The sequence below is a fragment of the Odocoileus virginianus genome, chromosome 10 (assembly GCF_023699985.2).
Source record: "Odocoileus virginianus isolate 20LAN1187 ecotype Illinois chromosome 10, Ovbor_1.2, whole genome shotgun sequence".
NCBI lineage: Eukaryota > Metazoa > Chordata > Mammalia > Artiodactyla > Cervidae > Odocoileus > Odocoileus virginianus.
This window is the reverse complement of record NC_069683.1, coordinates 29,698,112-29,724,206: the sequence shown is the minus strand read 5'-3', so window position 1 is coordinate 29,724,206 and position 26,095 is coordinate 29,698,112. Positions and strand designations below refer to the sequence as shown.

The 26,095-nt window shown below is 57.0% G+C and overlaps 1 protein-coding gene and 1 long non-coding RNA gene across 7 annotated transcripts in view; one reads left to right on the top strand and one right to left on the bottom strand.

Moving 5' to 3' along the window:
• Positions 1 to 1,989: 1,989 nt before the first annotated feature.
• On the top strand, positions 1,990 to 10,269 carry LOC110143180 (uncharacterized). Of its 2 annotated transcripts, XR_002315528.2 has the most exons (6): positions 1,990 to 2,035; positions 2,457 to 2,669; positions 3,517 to 3,660; positions 7,628 to 7,795; positions 9,658 to 9,791; positions 10,044 to 10,269. It is a non-coding gene; the product is annotated as an uncharacterized lncRNA (long non-coding RNA). The 2 variants fall into 2 exon arrangements; XR_011489945.1 differs by lacking the exons at positions 9,658 to 9,791; positions 10,044 to 10,269 and having other exon boundaries at positions 7,628 to 9,651.
• ARAP1 (ArfGAP with RhoGAP domain, ankyrin repeat and PH domain 1) overlaps positions 6,390 to 26,095 on the bottom strand; it is a 60,963-nt gene continuing 41,257 nt past the window's right edge. For 4 of the 5 annotated variants that reach the window (XM_070473288.1, XM_070473284.1, XM_070473285.1 and 1 more), the window contains exons 13-35: positions 25,552 to 25,637; positions 24,171 to 24,353; positions 22,931 to 23,105; positions 21,585 to 21,719; positions 19,866 to 20,001; positions 19,504 to 19,606; positions 18,505 to 18,700; positions 18,179 to 18,230; positions 17,907 to 18,070; positions 17,496 to 17,708; positions 17,064 to 17,169; positions 16,505 to 16,652; positions 16,328 to 16,414; positions 16,172 to 16,240; positions 15,745 to 15,862; positions 14,262 to 14,375; positions 13,870 to 14,015; positions 13,308 to 13,340; positions 9,789 to 9,871; positions 8,999 to 9,049; positions 8,764 to 8,827; positions 7,251 to 7,400; positions 6,390 to 6,998 (exon numbers count right to left, since the gene is read on the bottom strand). In XM_070473288.1, coding sequence (XP_070329389.1) covers positions 6,981 to 6,998; positions 7,251 to 7,400; positions 8,764 to 8,827; positions 8,999 to 9,049; positions 9,789 to 9,871; positions 13,308 to 13,340; positions 13,870 to 14,015; positions 14,262 to 14,375; positions 15,745 to 15,862; positions 16,172 to 16,240; positions 16,328 to 16,414; positions 16,505 to 16,652; positions 17,064 to 17,169; positions 17,496 to 17,708; positions 17,907 to 18,070; positions 18,179 to 18,230; positions 18,505 to 18,700; positions 19,504 to 19,606; positions 19,866 to 20,001; positions 21,585 to 21,719; positions 22,931 to 23,105; positions 24,171 to 24,353; positions 25,552 to 25,637 — 2,630 coding nt within the window. In that variant the 3' untranslated portion in view covers positions 6,390 to 6,980. The remainder of the gene's footprint in view (positions 6,999 to 7,250; positions 7,401 to 8,763; positions 8,828 to 8,998; positions 9,050 to 9,788; positions 9,872 to 13,307; positions 13,341 to 13,869; positions 14,016 to 14,261; positions 14,376 to 15,744; positions 15,863 to 16,171; positions 16,241 to 16,327; positions 16,415 to 16,504; positions 16,653 to 17,063; positions 17,170 to 17,495; positions 17,709 to 17,906; positions 18,071 to 18,178; positions 18,231 to 18,504; positions 18,701 to 19,503; positions 19,607 to 19,865; positions 20,002 to 21,584; positions 21,720 to 22,930; positions 23,106 to 24,170; positions 24,354 to 25,551; positions 25,638 to 26,095) is intronic. The other variant, XM_070473287.1, reaches the window with a different exon arrangement.

Genomic DNA, 26,095 nt, shown 5'->3' with positions numbered 1-26,095 from the left:
AGGCTGTGGAGTGTGGAACAGATCACTTCACTCCAGAGTAAGGCTGGAAATTGGAGGAACACGGATTTCACGGAGGGTTGGCCTGAAAACCCCTGGGTGACTCGCTCTGGCTGGGAGCCAGGATGTCCACATCTGGGTCTTGGCGACAGGAGCCCATGGAGGCGGGGGGTGGGGGGGGGACATCTCACACTGCTTCTCTTCCTCAGTCAGAAGCTGCCACCTGTGGCTCCAAGGACAATGGTGAGAGGAGCACCATGTCCTTGGCAACAGCCTGGCATAGTTCCCTGCATTGTCACGTTAAGCACAGACCGCACCACACCATGGGTGACAAGGCCTTTGCATAGAGGAACAAAAGGCCACCACTGCCTCTGGAATGGCTTTTTCCACATCTCAGGAAGGTGGTTTTGGGGACGCAGGAACAAGGGCTGAGGCATTGTGGGCCTACTTCAGGTTCCAGGAGCAGCTAGCGGTGCCCTATGGGGGAAGAAGTGACCTCATGAGGGGGGCAGTAAGCTCCCCATGTCTGTTGGGCAGGGGGATAAAGCAGTGGAACAGACAGAAAGTTTAGAGAAGGGAAAGACAGCCCCTCTCAGAATCCTACCTTCCTACCTACACCGCCCCATGGATGGGGCGGGAGCGCTGAACTGGTGCAGGGAAGATGGGCAGGGTTAGGGTGGGCAGAGAAAAGGCAGAGCAGGAAGTCAGCCTAGCATGGGGCTGAACCAGACACCTGGCAGTGCTTTCTGCCTAAGACTGAGGTCACCGCCTGGGATGTGGATCAGGCAGCTCAAGATGCTAGAGCTGGCAGAGGCCAATCCCTCATTGTACAGATGGGGAAACAGGTGATGGAGGGCAGAAACAGGTCCAGGTCACAAGGAGTAAAGGACAGGGCTGGTCCTAGGATCAAGGACTCCTGGTCACTGCCCCACCAGACTAGCTCCTCCTCTTGTAATCTTCCTCCTCCCCTCCTCCTCCTCTCCCTTTCAGCCAAATTGAAGGCTGGGAGGGAAGTCTGCAGAAACAGGTTATAACCCTGGGAAGGGATCCCCAGGAACACGTCATTTCAGCAGACAGGTCAGAGCAGAAATGATTGTGGCTTCAAACTCTGGAACTGCTGGGGCCTTGGCCCAGCTCCCTCACCTCCACCACCCTCCAACCCAACACACTGGGACTGTCCTTGCCAGGAGGCCCTGAGCCACCCACTCAGCCCTGATCTAACTCTTTTCCCTTAACTCCCTGCACCTGAGTGGGGGTGGGGGGGGGGAGGAGGGGGTGTGACTCAGTGGGATAAAGGCAGCTGCTATATTTGAATGATTACATAAGCTAAGAGGGAAGCAGCTGCAACGTGACTCCATCAAGGTCGGGAGAGAAGTTAAGTCTGGGCCCAGGAGGCAGGGTCTCCTTCCTGCATCCTGAGGTTCCAAGCTGGGTTTAGACAGGACTCTAAAAGGACCTGGAGACTGCAAGCTAGTTTATGCATTTCTGGATTGCAAGAGAGGTTTTTCTCTAGGGCATGAGAGGAAGGCTCTGTTCCCTCTCCATCACCTGAACAAAGAAGCCTCCTGACTTGTGGAGACCCTAAGGCCTGACCTAGACTAAACTCTAGATCTTCCCCCAGGAACTCTTTCCAGAAGGAAAGACAGAACTGAAAACACAGCTTGTCACTGATTTAGAAAAGAGTGTCTGCTGGGGAGGGCACAAGGCATGAAGCCTTGGCTCATCTGCACCAGCTGGAGAGGACCTGTGTTCCTGTCCCAGCCCTACCACTCACCAGTCACCTGACACTGGTAAGTCTATGCCTCAGTTTCTTCACCAATAAAATAAGAACAAGAGGTATCTTTTCCATATGGTTAGTTACAAGGATTACATAAAATGACATGCAAACCCTTAGCCCAGGAGGTAGTGGGTGCTTCATAAAAGCTTATCAGCATCACTATTTACATCATTACTACTGCCGATGCTGAGGACTGGCTAGAGACCTCCCAGGTGACTGAAATGACCCTTTTGCCCCAGTAACAGCTGACCTGAGTGGAAGGTGGGAGGCCAGAGAGAACTGAGATCTGAGACAGGAGCTTGGCTGGATGAGCTGTGTGCCCTTGGGCAAGCCCCTGCCTTCTCTGGCCCTTAGTCTATAAATGAGCCCACAGGATCCCAGGCTCTGGAGTTCATATTTGCAAAAAGACTTTCCTCCACTGGGATTAGTGGCTTGTGGCACTGGAAGCTGCAGTGCAAGTAGAGTTGGTCAGGATGCTGGTGATCTGGGGGTGGTGTGAGCTGGAGGCGGGCTTGGTAGCCAGCACTGGGCACCAGTCCAAGGCCCACCTCCTTGGGGCCTCTTGGCAGTTCCTCCGGGGGTCTCCGCAGGACCCTGGAGGAGGAAGGCTGCGCCCACCTGGGCTGTGTTGCCATGACGCTGGTCTCCATGGTGCTAGGCACACAATCCTCCCTTCACACAGGAGGAGGAACTGGAAGTGACAGGAGCGGAGGCAGCTTAGGCCCTGGGGCCTGCGGGCCTGGCCCTCCATCTCCATCAGTGCCACAAGCCACTCAGGACGGAGGGCAGGGAGGAAGACCACCTTCCACCTCAGAGGGTCAGAGGAGTGACAGAGAGGGACTCTGACTGACTGACTGGAGGAAGACATACAAAGGAATGGCAGAGATGGGGGAAGGTAGGGAGAGCCGGGAGACGTAGGGGAAGGGTGGGGTGGTGGGGAAGAACACACTGCAGTCACGAAGGGGGAACTGCCTCCCAAGCTGACAAGTGGTGGGAGGCACCATCCAGCCCATCTCTTTGGTCTCAGGGTTTTGAGGTGGGTGGTGGTGGGAGGACAGAGTGGAGGAGGAGGAAGGGCAGGAGGGAGGGGGGCAGTTTTCCTAGAGAGCTTTGTGGGGGTGTTCACACACGTGCAGTCTGTGTGTGTGTGGAAGTTCAGGAGGAGGTGTGCAAGCACTGTGTGTGCCTGTGCCACTGTGTCTCCAGGGTGATAAATACAGCAGTAGGAGCTATAACCAGGGCAGAGAAAATGAGGAAATTTCCACAGGCTGAAAGAGGCGTGGGAGAGGGGAACATCCTAGAGTTGAACCAGCCTGGTCTGACCAGGAAACCCTGTCCCTGACAGCTCTTCCCTGGCCAATCTCTAGCTGGATTCAAGCAGTCTGGGTGCACACACACACACTCTAAGTACGCACAGTGCAATATGATGGAAGAGCAATCCAGAAGAGCTTCCTGAAGGTGTCACACTGGAGGAGAGGTTGGGAGGTTCATGCCAGCTATACTTATGAGTACGAGATACAGACTCTCCTCAGATCAAAGACTGGGCCACTTAGATCACAGAGTGAAGGGAAACTGGTTGGGGAAGACCCCAACACCAGAGGCCAGGGGGACAGGTCCCTGAGTGCCCATGGTGCACTAGGCTCCAATGAGAACAGATGGCTCACTGCAGGGCCACATCACCTTGCCTGTGGCGCACGCCAATCCTTCTCCCAGAAATATCTCCCTCTCAACTCCACCTGCAGAAACAGTACTTGTCCTTCCAAGCTCACCTCCTCCTCGGAGTCTTTGCTGATCAGTTTCCCCCAACCAGAAGAGCTCTTCCTTCCCCCACCCCACCTGTTCACCTGCTCCAGCTTTTTGGTGTTCTGTGAAGCCCTGCATGCACAGTAAGTGTTCAAGAAAAGCTTGTGGAATGAAAACATGCTGCTCCTGTAAGGACTCTGGGTGCCATGATGTCTCTCCAGATATATCTGGGAGGGGATTATTGAGGGACAGCACTAGGGACTTCACACTTATTAGCTCATTTAGCCTTCCCCCTAGTGGGTGCTATTAATATCTCCAAAGTACAGAAGAGAACACTGAGGACCCAAGACCTTGGGAACTCAGCCAAAACTAGCGTGTAGACGGGAGTGTTGGCATCTGCCCAGCTGGCATCCACACTCCTGCTTTTATTATTATTTATCTGGCTGTGCCAGGTCTTAGTTGTGGCATGTGGGATCTAGTTCCCTGATCAGGGATCGAACCCAGGCCCCCTGTATTGAGTGCGAGGTCTAAGCCACTGGACTACCAGGGAAGTCCTACACCCATGCTTTTCAAAACCACCAGTTGTGGGTAGAGGGTTGGGAGCCACAAGAGCAAGGGGCCAGGAAAGAAGGCCTCAGCTCTAGACCCCACTTCTAATCCCTGGGCTCAGGGGGAAACGAGGAGGAGGCAGAGCCCACCTTCCCCTCCCCCACCCCATTGATTTTTTTTGTGGAGCCCAGGGGTCTCCTGAGGCCTGGAGGCCCTTGACAGCTGGATGGCTGCTGAACACTTTGCAGGGTGGGCAGGCTGAGCAGGAAGGAGGCAGAAGAGAGAGAAACACCCCACCCCACCTCCCAGCCCAGCCTCCTCTCCATCCACAATGCCTTCACCCCGGAGATCTGACACCCGGAAGAATGCCACAGCCTTCTCTCCCAGGGCTCCCCATGGTTTCCTGCCATTAGGCCCAGACTTGGGTTGACCCCAAAGGCCTGACCCCTCCCCCATCCCAACTTGCACCCCCTCACTATGTGTACCTGGCAAGGCTTCCGGTCTTCAATGCCAACTTAAGGGCACCTCCTCCTCCAGGAAGCATCCTCCCTCTCCAAGAGCTGCTGCCCACACCTCAGCAGGTCTGGCTCCAGGTTCCTTATATTCATCCTTCTCAATCCAACTTCAACGAATATGTGAACAAACCATCCAAGGTCCCAAGATGCCCCATTTCAAGAAATCTTTGTGACAAAGACCAGCAGAGCCTCCTGCCCTAATCCACCCAGCACTGCGGTCTTTGCCATGTTTCATTAAGTTGAGGCCCTGAAGGTTCCTATTGGGATGTCATCCCTGATCCCCAGGAAAAGCACTTTAAGCTATCATTAACTCTACACAGTTCAGATCCCCTTCCCCATGAGACAAATGGGGCCACTTATGAGAGGAGGCAGCAGAATCAGAATCAGGAGTGGAGGAAGGAGAACCTCTCAAAATGAGGCGGTAGAAATGAATCGCAACCCCGATTCAGGAGAGCTGTATGACCTTGCACAAGTCGCTTCCCTTCTCTGGGCCTTTCTTCCTCTGCCAGGAGATAGCGCCTACATAGGCATTTACATAGGCATTGACCCACAAAGGCCTTTCCTCCCTCCTTCGGACTCCAAAAGCCTGGGAGTCCAAAGCACTTCCTCCATTGTGCTGCCTTCCAGGATATCACCAGCCCTATAGTCAAAGGCAGGGCCAGGTTCCACCAGACACTCCAACAGAGGACGGCCACAAGGGGGGCTTCCAGAACCTGTTCTGGGACCAGCAGTGTTGAGTTGTCCATGGCTGCCCTCTGGTGGCCCAGTGCAGTCACTGCAGCCTGTCCGTCCGTGAGTTGAGGTAAATAAATGACACTTGGCAGTCTAGCAGGGGAGTGCCTCCAGTCTCACACACCCTTTCTCTGGGCCACAGGGCTAGCTGGTCAGTCCAAGGTCAGATCCAGGGAAGAATTCCAGCCCCCAAGCATTTGGAAAAGGGTCTTATCTTAGCTGCAGGTAGGATGGCCAGCTTGGTCTGGAGCAGCCCACCTAGGGCAGGACAAAAGTTGCCAGAGAACCTATTCCAGTCTGGCATCCACTTTCCCTTCCCAAGAGACAGGAACAAGAAGCCTGGAGTCCAGGTCCCCAAGACCCCCATCCATACCCAGGCCTCCCCACTGAACCAGATTAGAAGTCATGTGATCGACCCACCCCTACCCACTTTGCCCAGCCTCAGTGGCTTAGGCTGGGAGGTCAGCCAGTCTGACCACTGGTCCCCGGAGAGAGGCTGGTAATGAGGCCTTAGGCAGAGGCAGGAATGTGGTGTCTGGCACCTTCCCAGGGAGTCCCAAATTCGTCTCTGCCCCCCACTTGCCAGGGGCTTGTCTTCTTGGAGGAGATGGCCAGGCAGTGCCCAGTGAAGGCAGTTTCTTGTCCAAGGCAGGGTACCTCTGGAAGGGTATGCACAGAAGCCCAGGGTAACCTGAGGCCCTTCTTCCTAATATAGCTCTGGTGCCTCTGTGACCTTGTGTCTTCAGAGGGGCTGACAAGCTACCCTGAGTCACTCATGTGCCACACACCCAGCCCCTGGCTCGGAATCAGATGACAGCAGGGAGAGCCCAGCCAGGGTCTGTCCTGGCCAGAGTCAGGACCCACAATTCCCACCTGGCTGCACAGGAGTACGACGAGGACGGCCTGGAGCCCGGCCAGGGCTCTGCCTGGGGCAGGCGGGGAGTGTCTGAACAGGGGAGGGCCTGGAGGGAGCAGGGCCAGGTCCCCAGCTTCAGGGCACAAAGCATTCACCTCTGGACCTCCTGGCCCCTCTTACCGGAAACCCCCAACCGATTACAGACCTCAGCACCAGGGGATAAAATATACAGATATATTTATATTATCAAAAGGTCCCCAAAGTGGGGAAGGGGCACCGGGCAGCCTGGGCCCTCCCAGTAAGCCCAGAGCAGAAGGGGGGCTGAAGTCCCCCGAGTCCAGTTCTCGGCCCTGTACACATTTACCCAGAGCTCCCTCCCCACCCCAGCTGAGTGTTCCTTCAAAGCATCCGCTTTCGGCTGTTCTGGAGTTTGTGGCCAAAGGGTGGGCTCCCTTCCAGCGGGGGCCTCGGGGCCTCGAGCCTCTGAAAGGATGGCAGCCTGCCAGGGTTCCTGACAGACGCCCATCTTTCCAACCCCTCCAAACTCAGGGTGGGTGACCCTGCGGGGGAGCAGGCCAGGAGGGCTGAGCACCTGGACAGAGCAGGTAAGGGATTCCTCCTCAGGCAGATCCTGCTGCCTGCCCCCCCATGTCCTGGCCAGGGAACCCCAGGCTGCAGTCAGGATGAGGGGCGTGTGGATGCGGCTTCCTCAGGCGCCCCCTGCTGGCTCACGCCAGGCACGCAGGGCATGAGGGCATCTGCCCAGGAAAGGCTTCACTGTGGTGACGGCGTGGCAGAGTCCCAACAGGGCTCAGACGTTTCGGAGAAGCTGTGGAAAGGCAGAGAAGCCCAGATTCCATGAGCACAGTTGTGAAGACTCACAGGGAGTAGGGGGCAGGGGCCAGCAATAGAGGGGGCTCCCGTGAACCAGGTGAACCCAAGGGGCCTGTGGGGGCTCCCACTGAGGACGGACAGATGGGACCAGAGGGCACTAGAGAGGAGGAACAAAGGTAAGTCAGGGAGAAGGTGGGCACTGGCCAGGTCCCCAGACACCTGTACACAGGGATGGAGAGCCACTCACAGAGAGGGGGTCCGCAGAAAAGGCGGCCACACTCCGGCGGATCTCGTTCTCACTGCCTCGCAGGGGGATCAGCGAAATGCTGCCCAGCCGGACCTCAGGCGCCGCCCGGGACACGCGTGAGGGTTCCGAGGGCCACACCAGGCCATCGTGCTGGGCGGCAGGGGAGAGGAGGGGCACTGGGCCTGGGCTCGGCTTCCGCTGGGCCCAGACATTCGGCTCTGGATCCACCCACCCTTCCCAGAAATGCCTCGGCTATGACCTGAGGTGAAACCCTCAGCTTTGATCTGAGCCGATATGAGAAGCAGCTGTTAGGAGAACATGACTGTATCCCCGGCAAAGTCCAGCCAATTATGTTACTCAACAACTCTCATTTCCAGGTCCACAAACAAACCACTCCAAGAATGCAGCGCCAAGAAAACAGTTCTACAGGAACAAGTCCACTTCCTTTCACCAGAAACCCAGAAAACTACAGAATCCACTCTGATCCCCTTTAGACGCTGACTACCAGGAAGCTCAGGGCTACAAGAGCTCAACCTGAGGTCCTGGTACAGTCTTGTCTCCCTTTCCCCCAAACGATTCTGAGTTCTCATTTAAAAAACCTGTTTGGGGACTTCCCTGGTGGTCCAGCGGACTCTGCACTCCCAATGTAGGGTCTGATCCCTGGTTAGGGAACTAAGATCCCACATGCCGTGAGGCCAAAAAAAACCCAAAAACACACCTGTTTTAAGTCCAGCCCACCCCTCTAGCCCTGTTCTGGCTTCAAGTCCTCTCCAACCCGCTCCCACCTAGCCCCTTGCAGCAGCCACCTCACCTGTAGGCTCAGCCCTCGGTCCATCCTTCCCTACAAGATGCACCCAGAATGAACTCTCTCAGATGCAACCCTGCCCATCACTCTTGCTTAAAAAGTCCCCCTTAGAACTGCTGACTGACAAGTTCAGCTTCCTTGGTGTGGCCTTCAAGACTGAGATTTTACTCCCAGCTCCCTTTTCAGTACCAAGGTCTAGCACTCCTAGGCTTCTACCTTTATGCCCTCTCGGACAGTCCTGCCACGCCTGTGAGCCCACTGTTTCCTTGGCCTAGAATCCCCCCTGCCCCTACCTCTGCTTGGGGACCACGCCCTGATCCCCAAAGGTTCCACTTCCATGATAGCCTCTCCCTGCGGCCTTCCCCACCCCGCCACCACCTTCATGAGCAGCGTCCCTGGCTTCCCTCTGTTACCCAAGCGCTAGGCTCTAACAGGCCCCTTCTGGATCTGTTTTCCTTTCCATGTGGGGAGTGAGTGCCCGAGGGCAGGGGCCTCCACCCTCTGTCTCTAGCATGCCTGGCTCCAGGCTGGACCACAGTAGGTGCCAGGAAGGGTTTATGAGAGAACGAACATACAAATGCCTTAAAAGCAATTCAAAATCCTGAAGCAATTGGTGGCCTGAACAGCGAAGAAGTGCACACACACACATGCTCTGTAACGGAGGCCTTCTAGGACCCCACCCCACGCCCTGCACCCCGTGCCTGGTACCTGCACGAAGAGGAAGGTGGCGAACCACTCCCGGAGCTCCATCTGTGTCTCACAGCACAGGTACCTGCAGGGTGGGTCACAGATCTGGACACCGTCAGGGCCGGGCCAGCTGAGCAGGGACACCCTACCCTGCTCCCCTGCCCAGGGTCTCAGGGGCGGCGCCCAGACCTGGACAGTGAGGGTACCCAGTCCAGGGGAGCGCGCTACCACCCCTCGGCCTGGGGCCCGTGCTCACCACTGCTGCTTCTCATGTTTCTCCGTCTCGTGTATCACCGTGAAGCCCCAGCTGCAGAGAAGGAACAGGTGCGGTCACTCGACCACCCGGAGAGGCCTCACAGCCCAGCAGCCTGGACCAGTGCTGGGGGCAGAGTTCAGGGCCTTCGGCAGGCACAGCACATCCCAGCCTCTGTCTCCTCCTCTCACGGGCCCCTCCCGCTAGCCTCCCAGAGACTTGGCTCCCTACCCCCGAGCCCTATGCCCCAGAGACAAGCAGGCACAACCAGGGGCTAAGAGGAGAATGCCAGAAACCCAAGTCGAGTGACTGCAACTAATAACAACGGGAGTGGCTGTGCATCGCGTTTCAACTTTTAAAACATACAACCATCTCAACTGTATTTCAATTTTAAAAAAAGAAGAACCACAATCAACTTCTGGAACAGGCGTGCCATTATTTTTCCCCCTCTACAGATGTGGGAAGTGAGGCGCACAGAGGTCCCAGAGTTACTCAGTGACTAACTGGATTTCCGTCCAGGCCAATGGTTCTTAGACATGAGCAAGCATCAGAGTTCCCAAGATGGCTTGTGACAGCCCAGACTGCTGCCCCCACCCCGAGAATCCATAATTCAGCATGGCTGGGGCGGTTCCCGAGAATTTGGGTTTCTGACATGTTTCCAGGTGATGCTGATGCTGCTGGTCTGGGAGACCACACCTTCAGAACTACTGAACCAACTCCTGTCAAGTTCACAGCCCCCAGCCATGTCTCCCCTGTCGGTTCTGAGCCCCACAGACCCACTTCCCCAGCTCACCAGGTGGGTGGCCGGAGTTTCTTCTTCACTCCCAAGTAGACCTTGAGACTCCTGACAGGCCACTCCTTCTCAGGCCGGTGACTCTGGGAGGGGGAGGGCAGAGGGGGCAGGCACTTCAGCCAGTCGGGGTGGGCACTGGGGCTGGTCTCCCAACTGGGTGCCTCCCTCCCCCTTCTCCCAGCCCCTCCATATCCCAGCACAGGGGCCCTCCTCTGGGAAGCCTTCCTGACAAAGCCCTCCCTGATCACAATCCAGCCCAACAGAGCCCCCAGGCCTCTCTCCCTGCAGCAGCATCAGACAGTCAACCCTCAGTCCCCGGGGCAGCTGGATGTCCACGGCAGTGACTCCCAGTCCCTCCCTGCTGCCCTGCAGATGAGAACTGACTCGCAGCATCAGCTGATCCAGCTCGACTGCGGAGGGACACATCTGCACGCTGCACATCACCCTCTGGCACTGAATTAAATGAGCTTGTATGAGCTGAGCACCACGGACGGCTGCTTGTGTCCGTCTGTCTCAGGTCGTTTATTCCTCACCCCTCCCTGCCCTGCGGAGGCTCCAGGGTTGACTGTGTGAACAGAAGGCTCATGGGGTGAGCAGTTACTGATTCTTTGATTCCACAAAGTGAAGGCTAATGACTTAAGCTGAAGCAGAATAGCCATTTGGTAGACCACAGGAAGAACTTCCCAATGGTCTAGGTAAGAAAGCAGCAGACCAATGTACTGAGGAGGGGCACCAGATCACTAACATGCTCACCTCTGGTCCCCACCTCTGCATATGGGTCTGGGCTTGGAAGGAGCAGGCTGGCTCAGAGGCAGGGGAGTGGGAGCAATGACCTCCAGGGAAGAAGTTAGTTAGAGGTCAAGCTGATGAGCCTTCCTCCTGCTCTGGGAGCCACTTGCTCGAAGCCCTGCCCCCACCAGGCAACCCTGGTACCAGCAGGGACACCAGGGTGGATGGCAGGGGAAGGGGGACTCACTTACAACCGAAACTGGGGGTCAAATTTGGGCCATCTCTACTCTGTTCCCCACCATTGCTCCCAGCCACCCCCAGGCACGGCTCCTCAGCAGGAACAAAAAGAGGGGACCTAGGGGACGGGCGGGGAGATGGAGAGTTTTGGGAATTAGTGGACTTCCTTGTGAGATCTCAATAGGATGAGCTGACTAGGGATAGTGAAGACTTCGGCGCGATCACACGGGTGTGGTTTAGGAGGGGCTTATTAGGAACCTTCACCCTGCTTTCACCCCCAGCCCCCCTAATGACCAAGCCTCTGGAGGGGGAGCCCTATATTTCCTGCATATAGCAGGACAATGGTGCCCAAGAGGGCCAGGAACAAGCTGGGCTGCAGGCAGGGAGGAAACTGAACTGGGTGGAGGGAAGGCAGATCAGGCTGCGGATATGAGAGGACAAGGTGTGGGAAGAACACAAGAGAAGATGCCTATGTGCAAGCAGGGAAGACACAAGGCTGAGAGCACTTGAGCCTCAAGAAATCAGACTGAGGCTGGAAGAAACTAGGCAACAGGAATGGAAAGACTGAGACAGAGGTCCTAAAAGAACTTAGGCTGAAGGCATGGAAAACATCTGGCTCTGGGCATGTTAGGATAAAGGACGTGGGGGAAACTGGGCTGCAGGTACAGAAGGAAACAGGCTGGGGAATGAAAAGCAGGCAGCGGGCTAGGAAAAGTCAGGCTGTGGGTGTGAAGGGAAGAGAGCTAAAAGGAAGGAGTAAAGTGAACCAAGAGTGGGCAGAGCAGGGCAAAGAGAAAACTGGGAATGAAGGCGTTCAAGCCAGGGTGTGGCTCTGTGAGAATCAGAAAAAACCATCCTCAAGCCTCAGGTGCTGGTGCGCGTGGTGTACATGTGGCAGGTGTGACATGAGCGTGGCCAAGACAGGGAGGTTGAGTGGGCTTTGGGGGGCAAGGGGCGCATCAGTCAATGTTATCTTCTGATCAAGCAGGTCATCTTTCCAGCATTTCCAAGGTATAAGGTCAGTGACAGGGAACAAAGCTCAAAGAACTCTGCTAGAACCTAGATCTTTCTAGACTGTGCCTTTCCAGGTGCCTCAGGGTCTTTAACAACAGGAGAGGCTTGGGTCTTCACCTATCCTGAACTGCCAGGGGCTGTTCCAAATTCAAGTCTTCTGTCCTATTGCCCCACACACTAGCAAATACCAGGATTACAAACAGCTCACTGGCTCCTATGAGACTGGTGCTGGCTGCCCCGGGAGAGCACCACCAAGGCCTACACTGACCAGCCCTTGCTGCCGAGGCCTTCTCCCCTATATTTCAGGGAGTAAAAAGCTGGAGCTCTGAGGCTTACAAATCTGGATTCGAAACCCAGTCTACCGCCTAGAGACGGCCTTGGACAAGGCACTTGAAGCCTGCTTTCTCCCTGTGAAGTGGGGACAATACCCCTCCCTACATGACAGCAGGGAGATTACATGCCCCAGTACGTGAAAGGCCGGACACAAAGCCTGGTTCCATAAACATTAGATCTACTTCCTCTTTCTAGTTCTCCTGCCTTCTCTCCTCTACATCAAGGGATCAGCAGACGCTGATGATGTTTCAGGTGCCTCAGCCATCCTCCCTTCTCTCTGTCCACACACAAACAGTCCCTAGAGGGAGGGAGCCAGCAAAAAGGTATTCCAGAACCAAGGTGGACTGACTAGAGGGGTAAGGCCCAGAAGTAAGGATGTGATGACGATGACACAGGGAGGCAAAGAAGAGGCATTCTCCACAAGGGTCAGCAAGAGCCCAGGCTGCATTAATAGAAATATAGTGTGCAAAGTGAGGGAGGTGAGGGCCCTGCTCTATCTGCTCTGCTCCCTCCATGGCAGCCAGGCCTCTTCAGATGTCCTCAGGAGACACAAGAAGCAAGAAGGGCAGGGGACACTGGTAGGAGCTCAGGCTGGACCCCTGGGCTTAGAAACATGTTTCTGCTGACTGTCTCCACAGAGCACCTGGACTCTGTGGTGCCCAAGGCACAGCTGGGATCCACAGGGGTATTATGGGAGGCAGGTGTCAGCTGAACCTGAGTCTGGGCTTTCTCCCAGACAGGCGTATCATTCTAGAGACAGGGCAGCCCCCAGGGAGGAGAGGTTGAGCTTCCCTCTCTCAGGGTGTGTAAACAAAGGCTGGCAACCAGCTACCAGTGGGGAATATACCACAAGCTTCTGTAGTCCTGCTCTCATGTTTTAGGATAAGGAAAAACAATGATGTTCTAACAGCACTGGAACTCTCTCCAGGGTTGGAAAGAGAGTGGTTCCGACGGGCCTCCACTAACTGGCTTCACAGCTGAGTCCTTTGGAGAATTCAAAAGCACTGATGGGGAACCCTGGCGAAGGACTCTGGTACAGAGCTGGTGATGAGAAGGGCAGGAGCCCAGGCCACAGCCCCTGGGTAGAGACCGAGAAACCACGCCTGGAGATGGCCAGGAGCTCTGGCTGTGACCCTGTGCTCCCACCAGGCTCATTTGACCCCCAGGCGGTGTAAGGCAGCTGGCAGTTGACCCAGAGCTACTCACGGTCTCAGGGGCCCCGCTCCATGGCCTCTGGCTCTGTTTGATAGAGGATCAGGGTTACGGACGAAGGAGGCCCAGGGCTAGGACGGTGTGTGTAGTGGTGCATGGCGGGATGTGGCTCGTATGTGCAAAAGATGAGGGGGAGGCGCTGGGATGGAGATGATGTCTGGTCAGGGAGGACACCTGACGTGTGGACAGCGTGGGCAGAGTGGGCCGGGAGTGGGTGTGGCTATGAAGCAACAAGGCATGCGTGGGCCACAGCTTGGGGCTGTCACCACACAGCATCTTCTTGTGGGTGACATGATCAGGCACGGGGGGACAGCACATGCCTGATGTAACGGCATTCAGATACCAGGGCCTGGGAGGGACCCAGGGCAAAGCCAGAGCCACAGCGGGAGGGTCTCTGAGAGTCCACAGCTCCCCGCAACCAGTGCTATGCCATATCAAGACCCCACGATGGGGATGCTCCCGCCATCACGCCCAGGGGGACACTGGAACCTGGGTGACTGAGCACGCGTGGGTGCAGGTGCCCACTGCCAGGGCAGGACCCGGCAGGATCACATACCCGGACCTCCTTATAGAGCCGCAGGCAGCTGCTGTTGAGGATGAAGTAGCGATCGTGGAAGCCACCTGTGGGCAGGCCCAGGCCCAGGAGGCTGCGGTCCTCTCGGAACTTCATCATGCCATGCTTGGTCTCGCCCACGTGGCTGGCTGGGGGAGGAGTGGAGTGGGCACGGGCTGTGCCCACCGTGGACACAGACGCCCAGGGCGGGGTCCCCCAATGAAGGAAACTGCCCTGTCCTGCCCCAGCCTCTGAAGAGGCCTGCCCCTTTGGTACTCGCTGCCCGAGCCTCTCCTGCCTGGCTCCACCATATCCTGCTCCGGGTCTAGATGGAGGGACCCCCCAACCAGGCTTCCCAGCCCTGCAGGCACCACCCAACCAAGGACACCACCTACCTAGGTACAGCAGCATGGCCTCCATGGACTGGTGCTTCTTCACCACCAGGTAGCTATCTGTGCCCAGCCCGTGTAGGATGGGAAGCACCTTCTCCGCAAAGTGCAGGGGGCGCTCTGGGGAGAGGACACTTGGTCATTGGGGCCACAAGGCCGGACAGCACTGAGGGCTGGCCCATGGACACACATCACCTACTGGTGAACGGTGCCGTCCACTGCCTCTGCCTCCTAGTGCCACATTGCCCCCCTGACCACCCCTGACACATCTGGGCAGGACCAAACCTGCTCCAACCTACCATGTTCAAAACCAAGCTGGTGATCTTTCCTGTGTGTCCTCATCAGGGCAAAGAGCACTGCCCACCAGGCTACTCAAGCCAGAAATAAACTCTCCTCCCTCTCAGTCTGCAATGTGTCGAATCTCTCTGCTTCTTTCTAGCTCCTTGCAGCCACCCTGGCGCATGATACCATCTTCCTGGATGAATGCTGTGGCCTCTGAAGCAGTCCCTGCCATGGGCTCTCATCTCCTCTCTCCGTGTCCCTCTACCCAGCAGTAAGGAGGAATCTTTTCCAGCTCCCAACCACTGATTCTTCAATGGCCTTGCATTGTTGTCAGCCCATGAGGGCGGCCTCTGCCTCCATCTTCAGCCCCACCCCGTGCCACACATCTCACTGCCCTTATCTCAAGTTCCTTGAGAGGACAGTGGCCCTGGCCACCACTGGGCCTTTGTCCATGCTCTCCCCACTGCCTGGAAGTATGTTCCTCTCTTCTTCACCAAGTAACCCCTACTCTTCCTTAACCTCCTAGTCCAGGGACTCCAAAGCCAGAGACCTTGTTAAAAGCTCTGGTGGCATTATGGCCCTTTCTTTCACAGAAGTGAACACAGCTGTAGTTGTGTGTTTATGGGTGTGATCACAGGATCAGTATCTCTATTCCATACTAGAGTAATCCCTGTCAGGGAAGGGACTATGTGCCTGACTCTCCTGCCGAGTGCCTGACACTAAAAAACAATAGTAAAACAAATGAACAGATACGCCCTCAACCTCCACTGCCACTGAGATCATCCTTCACCCTAAAATGCCTTTATCACCCCCTTCACCACCATGGCCCCTTAACAACACCATCACCAGCACCGCACCCCATTTCTCCAGCATGCTTATCACCACACTACCTGCTTCACCACTCATGCTGTCACTCACACTCCCATTATCAAATTCAGCATCTCCACCCTTGCAAGCAACACCAATCTCATTAACACTTGAGAAAGTGCCATAGCTGACACATCTACTCCTTCACAGTCCCGCAGCCATGTTACAGCTGCCACCTGAACCCCCACCAGCACACTTCACCACCATCACTGAGGTCACAACTTGACAGCAACATCCATCACCTAAAAACCCCCTTGCCACCAGTATCACCAAACTGTGGGGTAGGGAATGACAGACTGGGGCTGCCCCATTTCCTGCACCAGTCCTGGTGGTCACGCACCTGCCTCCTCCCTCTCGTTGACCTCGAAGCAGGTCCAATAGTCCTTCTCCCTGATGCCCACATTCCTGCGGTCCAGGATCTCCAAGGTAAGCTCCTCTGCGGTCATGGATGCTGGGATCTGCAAGGACCCAGAAGGAGGAGGAGATCAGCCTACCCAACCCCCAGCCCCTACTCTGTCACAACCTTACTGTGTGGTTCTGAGCCCACCCCTCTCAGGATCCTTTGGAGTACTGGGATGCAGGAAGCTGTCTCTGAGTGGTCCTGATGGGTGAGGAGAAGGGAAAGAGACAGGCCCTGGCACTGGCCAGATACAGGTCCCAAACCGGGACTCCCCTGGGGGTGGAAGCCATGCTCGCTGGTTATTGGAGCCTGTGCCTGGTTCAGCCTGACTCTCCTAGCCCCTGGCCTCTCGGTCCCTGGTCCCCACCTTGACATGTTGCTCCGCCTCCGCCTTCTTCTCCTCTAGGTACACGGTACAGATGAAGTCACCGGCGTGCTGTGGGGAGACAGGGCTCAGCGAGAGGCCTGGGGAGTGGGTGCAGGTGCCTGGCCTGAGCCCCCCACCCCAGGCCCTGCCCTTCACCTGGGTCCCACTAGCAGTGCCAGCCACACGCATCTTCACGATGGCAGTGACCTCCTCCCGCTGCTTCCTCAGCTCCTCCTCATCCACCTGCGAAGGGAGAAGGGACAGGGACAGATGGTCACTGCCACCTGTGAAGCTGAATGCTTCCTGCCGCTGCCCACCGGCTGGGGAACGCACGCTAAACACCACCACATAGTGGTTGATGAGGTCTTCCACCACACGGCCGGCCTTGTAGTCCTGCCCATCTGTCTGGAAGAGCGTGGGCCCAAACACAATAGCCAGGTTGTGCGTGTTCATCTGGTTCGTGTCTGAGAAGCACTGGACACTGGACACAGAAGGACGGAAGCCTTGAATGAGGGGTCTAACCCAGGACTTCCCTACCTCACCTTCCTAATTCCTGCCAGGTCCATGAATGTCTCCTGGAGTGAAGCCAGGGTAGGTCCCAGTCAGAGAGGACCACTAGTTAAGAAGAAGAGGAAACAGTCTTTCTGACCAAGTCTTGGGTCCCAGGGAGAAGCAAGGATGGGAAACTCAGAGATGTGGCTGCTAGCTGAAACCTCCTCTACTCTCCCACCCTGAAGGAAGCAAGCTGGGAGCCAAAGTGTCCAAAACCAGGGCACATCATAAGGCAACAGTCAGTTCCCAGACCCACCTGGTTCCCAGGGGAGAAGAGTCAGCCAGGTTGGGAGTAGAAGAGTCTTTTCCACCCCAGCCCCCCAGGAGTGCTGCTCCTCACCAGTACAAGTGGCTGATAAGAGCCTTCACTGTGGCCCGGTTGACTGGGGGCAGACGTGCCAGAAGCTCTCGGTACCTGGACACCTTCTCCTCCTCATCCTCGATCTCTGGGTGGGGGGAGATGGATCAGGTCAGGAATCCCCCTCCAGTAACCACCTTCCCTGTCCCACTGCTCTGCCTCTCATCCTAGGTGATAGCACTCCCTACTCTCCTCTAAGTCAAATAAGGCCAGTTGGAGAACTCCAAGGGACTCCCGCTCTGCATAGAGTGACAATGGGAATGAGAGGCAAGGATGAAGGGGCACTAGAGTCCACCGCTGGGGCATGCTTAGCCCCAAGCGCATGATGGGGAGGGCAGGGAAAACTGAGATCAGAGTGTACAAGTCAGCAGCACTGGTCTGGGTCTCAGACTGGGCATGTGCTGCAGGGCCTACCTGAGGCCTCCAGCCAGGCTAGGCGCTGGACTCGAGTGAAGAGCCCATCGGGCAGATCTCGCAGGAAGCGCTTGAGTGCGGAGGAGACGTCGTCCACGTGCTGCTCGCCCTCCTTGAGGCGCACGGAGCGAGCGTCCAACCGTAAGCTCTCCAGCAGCCGTAGTGTCTTTGAAGTCTGACCACACTTGCGGTAGATGCCCTCCGAGGTCAGGCCTGAAGAAGGGTGGGGCTGAGCTGGGGGCGTGGCCAAACATGAGGGGCTACGGGCATTGGTCAAGGGGCGGGCCTGGAGGCTTTCAGGGAGATCCCAGAAAGGCGAGGTTCTGCCTCTGGCAGGAGGTGAAGGTCTCTCTGGGAGGGGCGGGGCGGGGCGGGGCGAGGCGGGCCCTGTGTCATGGAGGCGGAGCTCACCGCACTGCGTGATGTAGTCCACACAGCGGTACACAATCACGGGGATATCCGAATCTCCGAGCTGCTGCTCTGACAACGTGTCCCCCGAGCTGGCCGCTGCTTTCTGGATGGCCCCGAGCCAGCCCATGAAGTCCAGCCGCCGCTCCCCCTGGATGTACAGCGTCCTGGGCCAGGGAGTCAGTCACGTGGGGGACCCACCACCTGTCCCACCCCTCCCAGGCCTGTCAGACTGCCCAGGCTTCTCAGAACCCCTCTGGGAAGCCAAGGCTCACCTCCGCCGTTCCACCAGCACCAGCACCTGGTTCTCATTGTCCCCCTGGACGGCTGTGGAGAGGCCAGTTGAGGTGAGGCCCAGGCCTAGTTCATGGTCCCTAACCTGCTCCCTCCCGAAGCTCTCTGGGTCCACACACCCCTGGGACCTACCCACCAATCCATGGGGTGGCTGAGATGCACCCCAAGGACAGGAGAGGACATGAGCAGGCAGGCTGCTCCTTCTGGCTGGCTTAGGGTAGAGTTCAGACTTAAGGAGAGGGGCTGGGGCCTGGGATCCCAGGATAGGGTTCCCTGGAGGTTGGGGCCCAGGTCCAGGCATACGCACAAAGCTCCTGTAGTTTCCGAAGTTGCAGCGGCTCCTCACAGGGCCCCTCTGGGAAGACAGCGTAGAGCTCAGAGCCGGTGAGGGCAAACCAGCCCTCCTGGGCCCGCTGTAGGCTTAAGCCAGCTTTGTAGGGAAGGCGTCCAAGCCTCTCAAAGTCCCGAGCCAGCAGATCCTCAGCCAGGGGAGGCACGAACGCCTGATGGGGAGGCCAGGGACAGGGGAGATGGCCAGGGAGACTGCATCAGCCAACAGCACTGCCCACCTGGGATACCCCAGCTGTTTGGCTTGTGGGCATGTACCCATTTTCCACATAGTGCAGTGAACTAATGTGGGTATCATGCCCCATTTCATACCATTCAGATACGCCCTCCTCTGGAATGCCTTCCCAGACACCATTAGGGATGTCCCTTCTCTGGGGCACCAAGGCATTCTTGTCCTCTGTTGTAGTACGAATTACAGTTTCTGCTGTTTGGACCCCATCTGTCTCCTCTACCAGCCTGGGAGCCACTGAGGAGCTGGGACCATGACTGGTTAATCCAGGTCCCCAAGCTCCGAGGACTGACCCTCAGGAGGCCCCCAGATAACTGAGCAATGAACCAGAGAATGAGAGTCACAGGCCCTCAAAACACAGGGACCTTAGAGGGTACCTGATTCCAGTCCCCAGGGCAGAGCTTTCCTCTGAAGCCTCCCTACCTCTTTCCTCCAAGACAAGGTGCTATCCCCCAGAGGCAGCACTGTCCATCCTAGGATGGCTCTGACTTTCATTATTAAACACATACTGAGCATCTAGGGAGTGCAAGGCCCATGGCCCTGCTTCCACAGAGTTGAGCCAGGTCTCCTGACTGCCCCCCGCCCCCAGAGGGCTGCAAATTACATCTGGCCCTGGGTCCTGTGTCTTCTGCCTTCCATCCAGCCCTGATCCATAAAGCGGGAAAACCGGGGGTCCTACCCAGCATCCCGACAGACTCCCCCCACACCAGCCTGCTAACCCAGGCCCACCTTGGCAATGCACTTGACCCACTCACGAGCCAGCTCTGCGCTCTCCAGCCCAAACAGGTATAGCCGCTCTCCTTCTGTGTATACTTCAAAGGTATGCTCAAAACTGTTGATACATAGGCCAGGATTCAGGCCCACTCTGCCAAGCACTGGCCCACCTCCACCCACTGCCCCTGAGCCTACCCTTCCCTGGTCCCATAAGAGGTTAGGGCCTCAGGAGACCTGGTTTAGCCCTTGCACAGCACCAGCTTGCTGTGTGACCCCAGGGAGATTCCACCCGTCTCTGGGCCTGTTTCCCAATCTCCCCAATGGAGGGTTAGACCTTACAACAGTAACAGTCTGTGATTCTGCCCGGGGGTGCTCACCCATGGGTGTCAGGAGTGGGCACTGCCAGACACACAATCTCACTGGCCCGGATCTCCCCATTGGGGGTCACTGCCCGCTCATTCTCATAGTAGCTCAGGACCCCATCGCTAAGCACACACCACCGTCGGCTGAACTCTGGGGAGAAGACAGGCAGGGGAACCATGAGGGAGCCCTCCACCCTCACCTGAACATTACCACTGCATCCTCCCTGGGCTCCCACTCCCATCTGACTCATGTCCTCTTCACTCTAATTCCCAAGCTTCCCCCAAACCCATCTTCCTCCCTGTAGCCCCAGCAAGCCAGCCCCACCCACCTCTCCAGCTGCCTCTCTGACCACTTTGGATACACATCCCACACTCCCTGCTTTTGCTCACCCTATTCCCTTAAACCACACCCTCCCACCCTTCAAGGCCAGCCCAAATGCCCAGGAAGACTTCCATAAAGTAACCCCCGTGCCCCACCCTCCTCTGCCAGCAGGACCTACTGCTCTGTACTCTGCTTCCTCCTATAATAGATCTAAGGAGACTGACAAGATCCCGTAAAGGAGGAGAAATGGGAGTCTGAACCAGGAAAGTAGGAGAAAATGCAGACTGTCAAGGTCACGTAGGCTCGTATAATTCATAGCACTGAGCATCACATAGGTTCAGAGCTTCCTGGCATCCATGGCAATAAAAGAGGGTAAGTCAGGCAGTTACATAAATGATACTGCCAAGCAGAGGGAAGTAGACTAGGGGCAGTGCCCCAGGGGCAATGAGGTGGTGAGCTGCACAGAGTTCCCAAGAAAACTGCGAGTTGGAGAGCTTCATCTGGGGGTGCTGAGGGATGCAGTGAGTAACGGCCTCAACAGTGCTCACACAGCTCTCATCCTGTCTATGAGAACATGACATTTGCCTTCTGAGGGCGATGTGCCCCAGAGGCTGCCTCCCAGGCTGAGTTTCCTCCAGAACTCTCGCCCTGCATTCCTCATCCTGAGGCCCTGCAGCACACAGGCCCACAGAGAACCATAAACAGACTCAGAAATAGCAAATTAAGGTCAGGTAAGTAGTGTGAAAAAAGGGCTTGCTATTTTGGATTAAGTGGTTGGGAATCAAGTCTTCAAGGAGTGACACTGAAAGAGACCTGTTTTTTAAGTAAGGGACTAACCATGCAGATATTTAGGGAAATGCACTTTGGGCAGAGGGAACCACAAGTACAAAGGGTCTGGTGATTATGTACGTTTAAGAAACAGCAAGAAGCCCAGTAAAGCTGGAGAGGAGTCAGCGAGGTAATGGGGTGGGGCAGCCAATGTTCGTGTCCTTGCGGGACTTGGTAATAAGGACTGTGGATTGTACTTAGAGATGGGAGCAAATGGAAGGCTGAGGAGAGAGGTGACAGAGCTTTAAGTTTAGTCTTCAAACTTCCCAACATCCAAGTACTCCAAATACCAGCTGCCCCAGCACATGGCCCAGACCTAGTAGGCGCTCAATAAAGGGCTTCTTTGAGCTCAAGGAAACTCTGGCAGTGGCTCACTCTGCAGTGCCATGCTCCACTCTCACCGGATCAGCCCATTTATTAAGCACTCACTGTATACCCAAGACCACACCCAGGACACCCTGCAGGGTGACTAGACCAGAGTGCACTTGGCGCCCTCAAGGGTGCCCCAGCCTGGCCAGCTCTGGCTTCTCTGGCCCTGCCACCGTGCCAGAATGCCATGGCCAGGGTGGGGTCCTGGCACCCACCTTCCCGGGTCCGGCGGTCCTGCAGCAGCTTCCCTGCAGAAGCAGTCTTGTAGACGAAGCTGCTGTGGCTCACAGTTGGCAGGATAACTGAGTAGTGCTTTTCCAGGGGCCTCACTGAATCCAGCCGAGGCACATCTTTGGGGAAGGGAGGGAAAGAGTGGCTGGTCACGATCCAAGGGAGTCCCCCCCTTACCCTGACCTGGACTGGGTATTTAAGCTGGCACTCAGTCACCCGCCCCTGCTCCCCAGCACTGTTCCCTGACTAGCACCCTTGGGCTCCTACTGCCACATTCCGGATCTTGCCTAAACCTTTCTCCACCTTTCCCACATTGTGCAAATTCCGTCCCACTAAATTCCGTCCCAATCACAAGGCCTGGCTCCAGTACCTCTCCTTCCAGGGAGCTTCCCTGACTCTCCAGCCCAGCTCTTCCTGTTGGAAGCACAGGGCCAGCACACTAGAATGAGGGGGGCCTGGAGCAAACTCTCTAGCAATCCCCAGCGGGAGCTTGTCTCAGACAATGCAAAGCCTAAGGAAGCAGCCTGGCTCCAGCCCTGCTCCCAGCGGTCCCAAAGCCCAAGCCAGCTGGGTGGTCTCCTGTGCCTTCCCGGACACCTGGGCTCCCTCCAGCCCAGCGCGCCCCACCCACCCACGGCCCTGAGCCCAGAGTCCTGGCCGCTGGGCTCCACCCTTGGTCCTGCGATGTAGCCCCAGAGGCTAGTACTGGGCCATGACCAGCGACTTCACCCCCACCACCCCCTTCTCAGCTACCCTGAGAGTGGGAGCCAAATGGGACCCAACCCAACTGCAACAGAGCCCCACCCAGAGAGCGGTAGACAGGGCTGCCAGGGTGAGTCCCTCCGCACACAGGAAATGCAGCACCGCCCCCCCCCCCCCCACATACACAGCAACACAGACACGCTCTGCACACACACACACACAAACAAACCCTGAGGCCCTCGACACCCCCAGGTGCAAGGAAGCAGAGCCACAGTAGCTCAGAGACACACAGACCCAGGTTCATGGACACTGCCTGGAGGTCCCACACTGTGGGCCAGGGAGGGACCCACAAACACATGGAGAGATGCAGAGACAGAGACACCAAGGGACACATGTATGAAGGGGAAGCCAGAGGCACAAATGCCCAAAAGTCATGTAAACATCACACACACAGTGTCACACCAGGGCCCCTGGCAAAGCTGCAACGACAGCTCAAGTGGTATATGAACCAGACCTCACAGGGCGATACCCCTCCACTGGCACCCAACAACCAGCATCCGTCCCCTCCCAAGGGCCTGACCCTGGCAGCAGGGAGGTGCCATCCCTTGAGGGAAACAGTCCCCCTCACCTGTGGTCCGGTTGTTCCGAAGGAATTCCATCTGCAGCGTCTGTCCCGCCTGCTCAGCAAGAGCCAGGGGCGTGGGGGCCTCGGGGTCCCCTGAGAAGCAGTTGACCCCAGCCCCACAGCCCAGGAGAGCCTGGGTCTCAGCCAGGTCTGAGGTGGTGACTGCGGCACACAGGGCCTGGAAGGAGGTGGAGGGGGGGGAGGGTCAGGCCGAGCCTGAGCACGGGGCCAATGGGTCAGTGACCCATGCAGGGGCGAGAGGGAGGAAGAGGAAGGAGGCACCCAGGTCAAGGGCCCACCCTCAGAGTGAAAGAGAAACAAGGGAGGAGGACAGAAAAGAGGAGAAAAAGAAAGGCCAAAGGGAGAGAGCAGGGAGGGGCATCCCCTTAAGGGTCTTGGCCATCCAGGCCTCACCCTGCTGACAGCCCCCTGGGACCCTCAGCCACCAGGCCTGTTCTCTAGAGGATCTCAAGCTCCCTCTGCCTTGAGGAAGGGCAGAAGGGGGTGCTTTGTAGCTCATTCCTCCCACATTTGAATTCCTCACCGCCTGCCCATCCCTCCCAACCAATGGGAGTTGCCGCCCCTCCTGGCTGGCGGCTAGACTGGGCTGGGCTGGGGGCTGGACGCCTGGGTTCCTGGGAGGTGGAGGCCTGGCTCCCACTGGGCTTCTAGCCGGACTGAGCCTGACTGGGTGGGGCTACTTGGGGGAAGGGCTGAAGGTTGACCAGAGGTCACAAGTGGCACCACCCCCTGCTTCAGAGGCGGTTACCTCCCACTCAGGCCAAGCCAGACCAGGGACAGTGCCTGGCTCCCGGTCTGCCGGGGCTTGGGGGCCCATGAGGGGCCTCATCTTGAGTGGGGTGTGGATGGGGGGTGGGTCGGAGCAGCCAGCTGTTTTTCATGAGTCTGACAGGAAATAGCATCCCCATCAAGTTCACTCCTTTTGGCAGGATTCAGAAAGAGCAGGATGGGGTGCGGAGACAGAGGAATCGGTGGGGAGGGAGGCAGACAGATGCTGGGGACGTGGCCTTGGCCCAAGTGTCAGGCCTGGCTCCTCCTTACTTTGTCCCAACTGTCCCTGTGGCTTAGGCAGTGTCCTTCTGCCATCTGGGTGTCAGTTTCCCTACAGGACCGCTCCTCACTCTGAGCTAGTGGGAAAGCTGGGTTGAGACAGAGTGAGGAATGATGGGGCCATGACTAACGGGGGTGGTTTCAGGGGGCCTCACAGGCCCAGTGCCCTGACCTTGTCCAGCTCCTCCTGGTTGCCAAAGAGTGGGTGGTAGCGGCGGTACTTGCCCTCGCGGTATTTGGCTTCTAGGTGGCACCGCCGGGCACTGGGGCTGCTGTTGGGCTGCAGGGCCTCGCTGGGGGGCACATTGGCTGCCCAGAAGTGGTTCCCGGCAGCATTGCCCAGCTGTAAGAAGAGCTGTGGGTACAGGAAAGAGGTCAGAAGGGCAGCCTACAGCTGGGGCCCATGCCCAGCAAAGCCTTGGTTTTGAGGCTGTTAAGTGAGAGGCTGGAAGAGCCAGGCCACCCGTTCACTCTCCCATCAGGGAAGCTGAGGGGACAGCCTGGCCCGCTGGTGGCCCTGGGTGCTCCCTCACTAACGCTAAGCCTGAGCCCAGTGCCCCAGCTCAGTTACGGGACCAGAGGCAGACAGTCTAACAGTCTGGGCCCAGGTTGGGTGCCTGGTGGGGTGCCTTGCTATCTCCCCACCTAGTCCCACATCTGGAACTCTGCATTCCTAAGACTATCACAGCTGGCAGGGGCCTAGCCTGTCAGCCAACTGGGTGGACAGGGATTACGGAAACATCTCCTGTCCCTAACATTCCTCTCCGAGCTCAGAGGAAGAGGGGTGAGGGCAGACTTTCACAGGGCTCCGGCACTCAGTGGACTAGGGTATACATTCTTTCACTGTGCTGATCACTGTGGCACAGCTATTTCCTGGCCCCCCTCCGTTTGCCTGCTTGCCAGGTGCTGCGTAGGGTGCTGGAGTCAGAGCAGAGAACAAAGCAGAAACAGTCCCAGCCGCCAATGCCTCACATTGTGACTCCGGGAAAGTCATTTTCTCTCCCTGCGTCTCAATATCCTCTGTAAACTGGGGTTCCAACCCTAAGTCACAGGGGATATGACACCTAAACTGCTCTGGAGTCTGCAGTTTGGCTGGGGCAGTAAGGAAGGTGGTGTGTGGTCGGGCCCTGGTCCAGCCTCCTGTTGCAGGTCTTCCCCTGTGACTATCACACATATCAGTACCTGGCAACCCCAAGCACACAGGCACAAATGTACATGCGTGAGTATCCCCCAAAAGGGCACACTCAGACCCACTGGCACATGTGAGTAGAGATAAAATGAAGTAAATATTTTAGTCTTTGCAGGATAGTCTCTGTGACATCATTTTCTTCTTCTTCTTTTTTAGCAACCTTTAAAACTGTAAAAACATTCTTAGCTCACCAGCCAGTTTGCTAACTTTGCCAAAAATCAATTTGCTCCAAACCCCAACCACTTGATGATCCCGAAGGTCTCTCTAGCTCCAGGGCATTGGGGTCGGTGAGGTGGGGGAAAAGGGGTGGGAGACCCAGGCAGCAGCCAAGGCGGACAGACCCCAAACACAGCTGGCTCCCCACCTCGATGAGTGTTTCCGTCCACACCTTCCTGTCCATTTTCAGGCTCCGCACCTTGGAGACACCAGCACCCAGGCCACGGTGCTCCCCTGCAGACAGAAGGCCAGACACATGGTCATTGGGGGGCCCTCTCCTTTACAGGAGCACCCCCTCCACCCACCACACCCCAGGGCCCATGGGGGCCGTCAGGGAGAGGCCTTGGGCAGGACCCCAGGGCTAGGCCTGAGGTTCCCACACAGTTCCATCCTCCTGGATGAAAACACTAGGTCCTGCCTCTGCTTGCAAAACCCTGCCTGACCTAGCCTACTTCCGCTCCTCTGATGTACCAGGGTGCAGGATTCCCACAGGCCTGGGCTCAAATCCAGACTCACTTGCCAGGGGACCCTGAAGAAGCCCTTTCCCCTTTCTGTGCCTGAGTCCCCATGGTATGTGAGAAGTTGAATCCCTGCCATGCAGGTTAATCATGGTGGGAAAGGCTTGACACAAAGGCACCGCTTCATCAACGATGCTCTCTGACACTGCCTTCGCTCCAGCCCCTCCAGCCAGA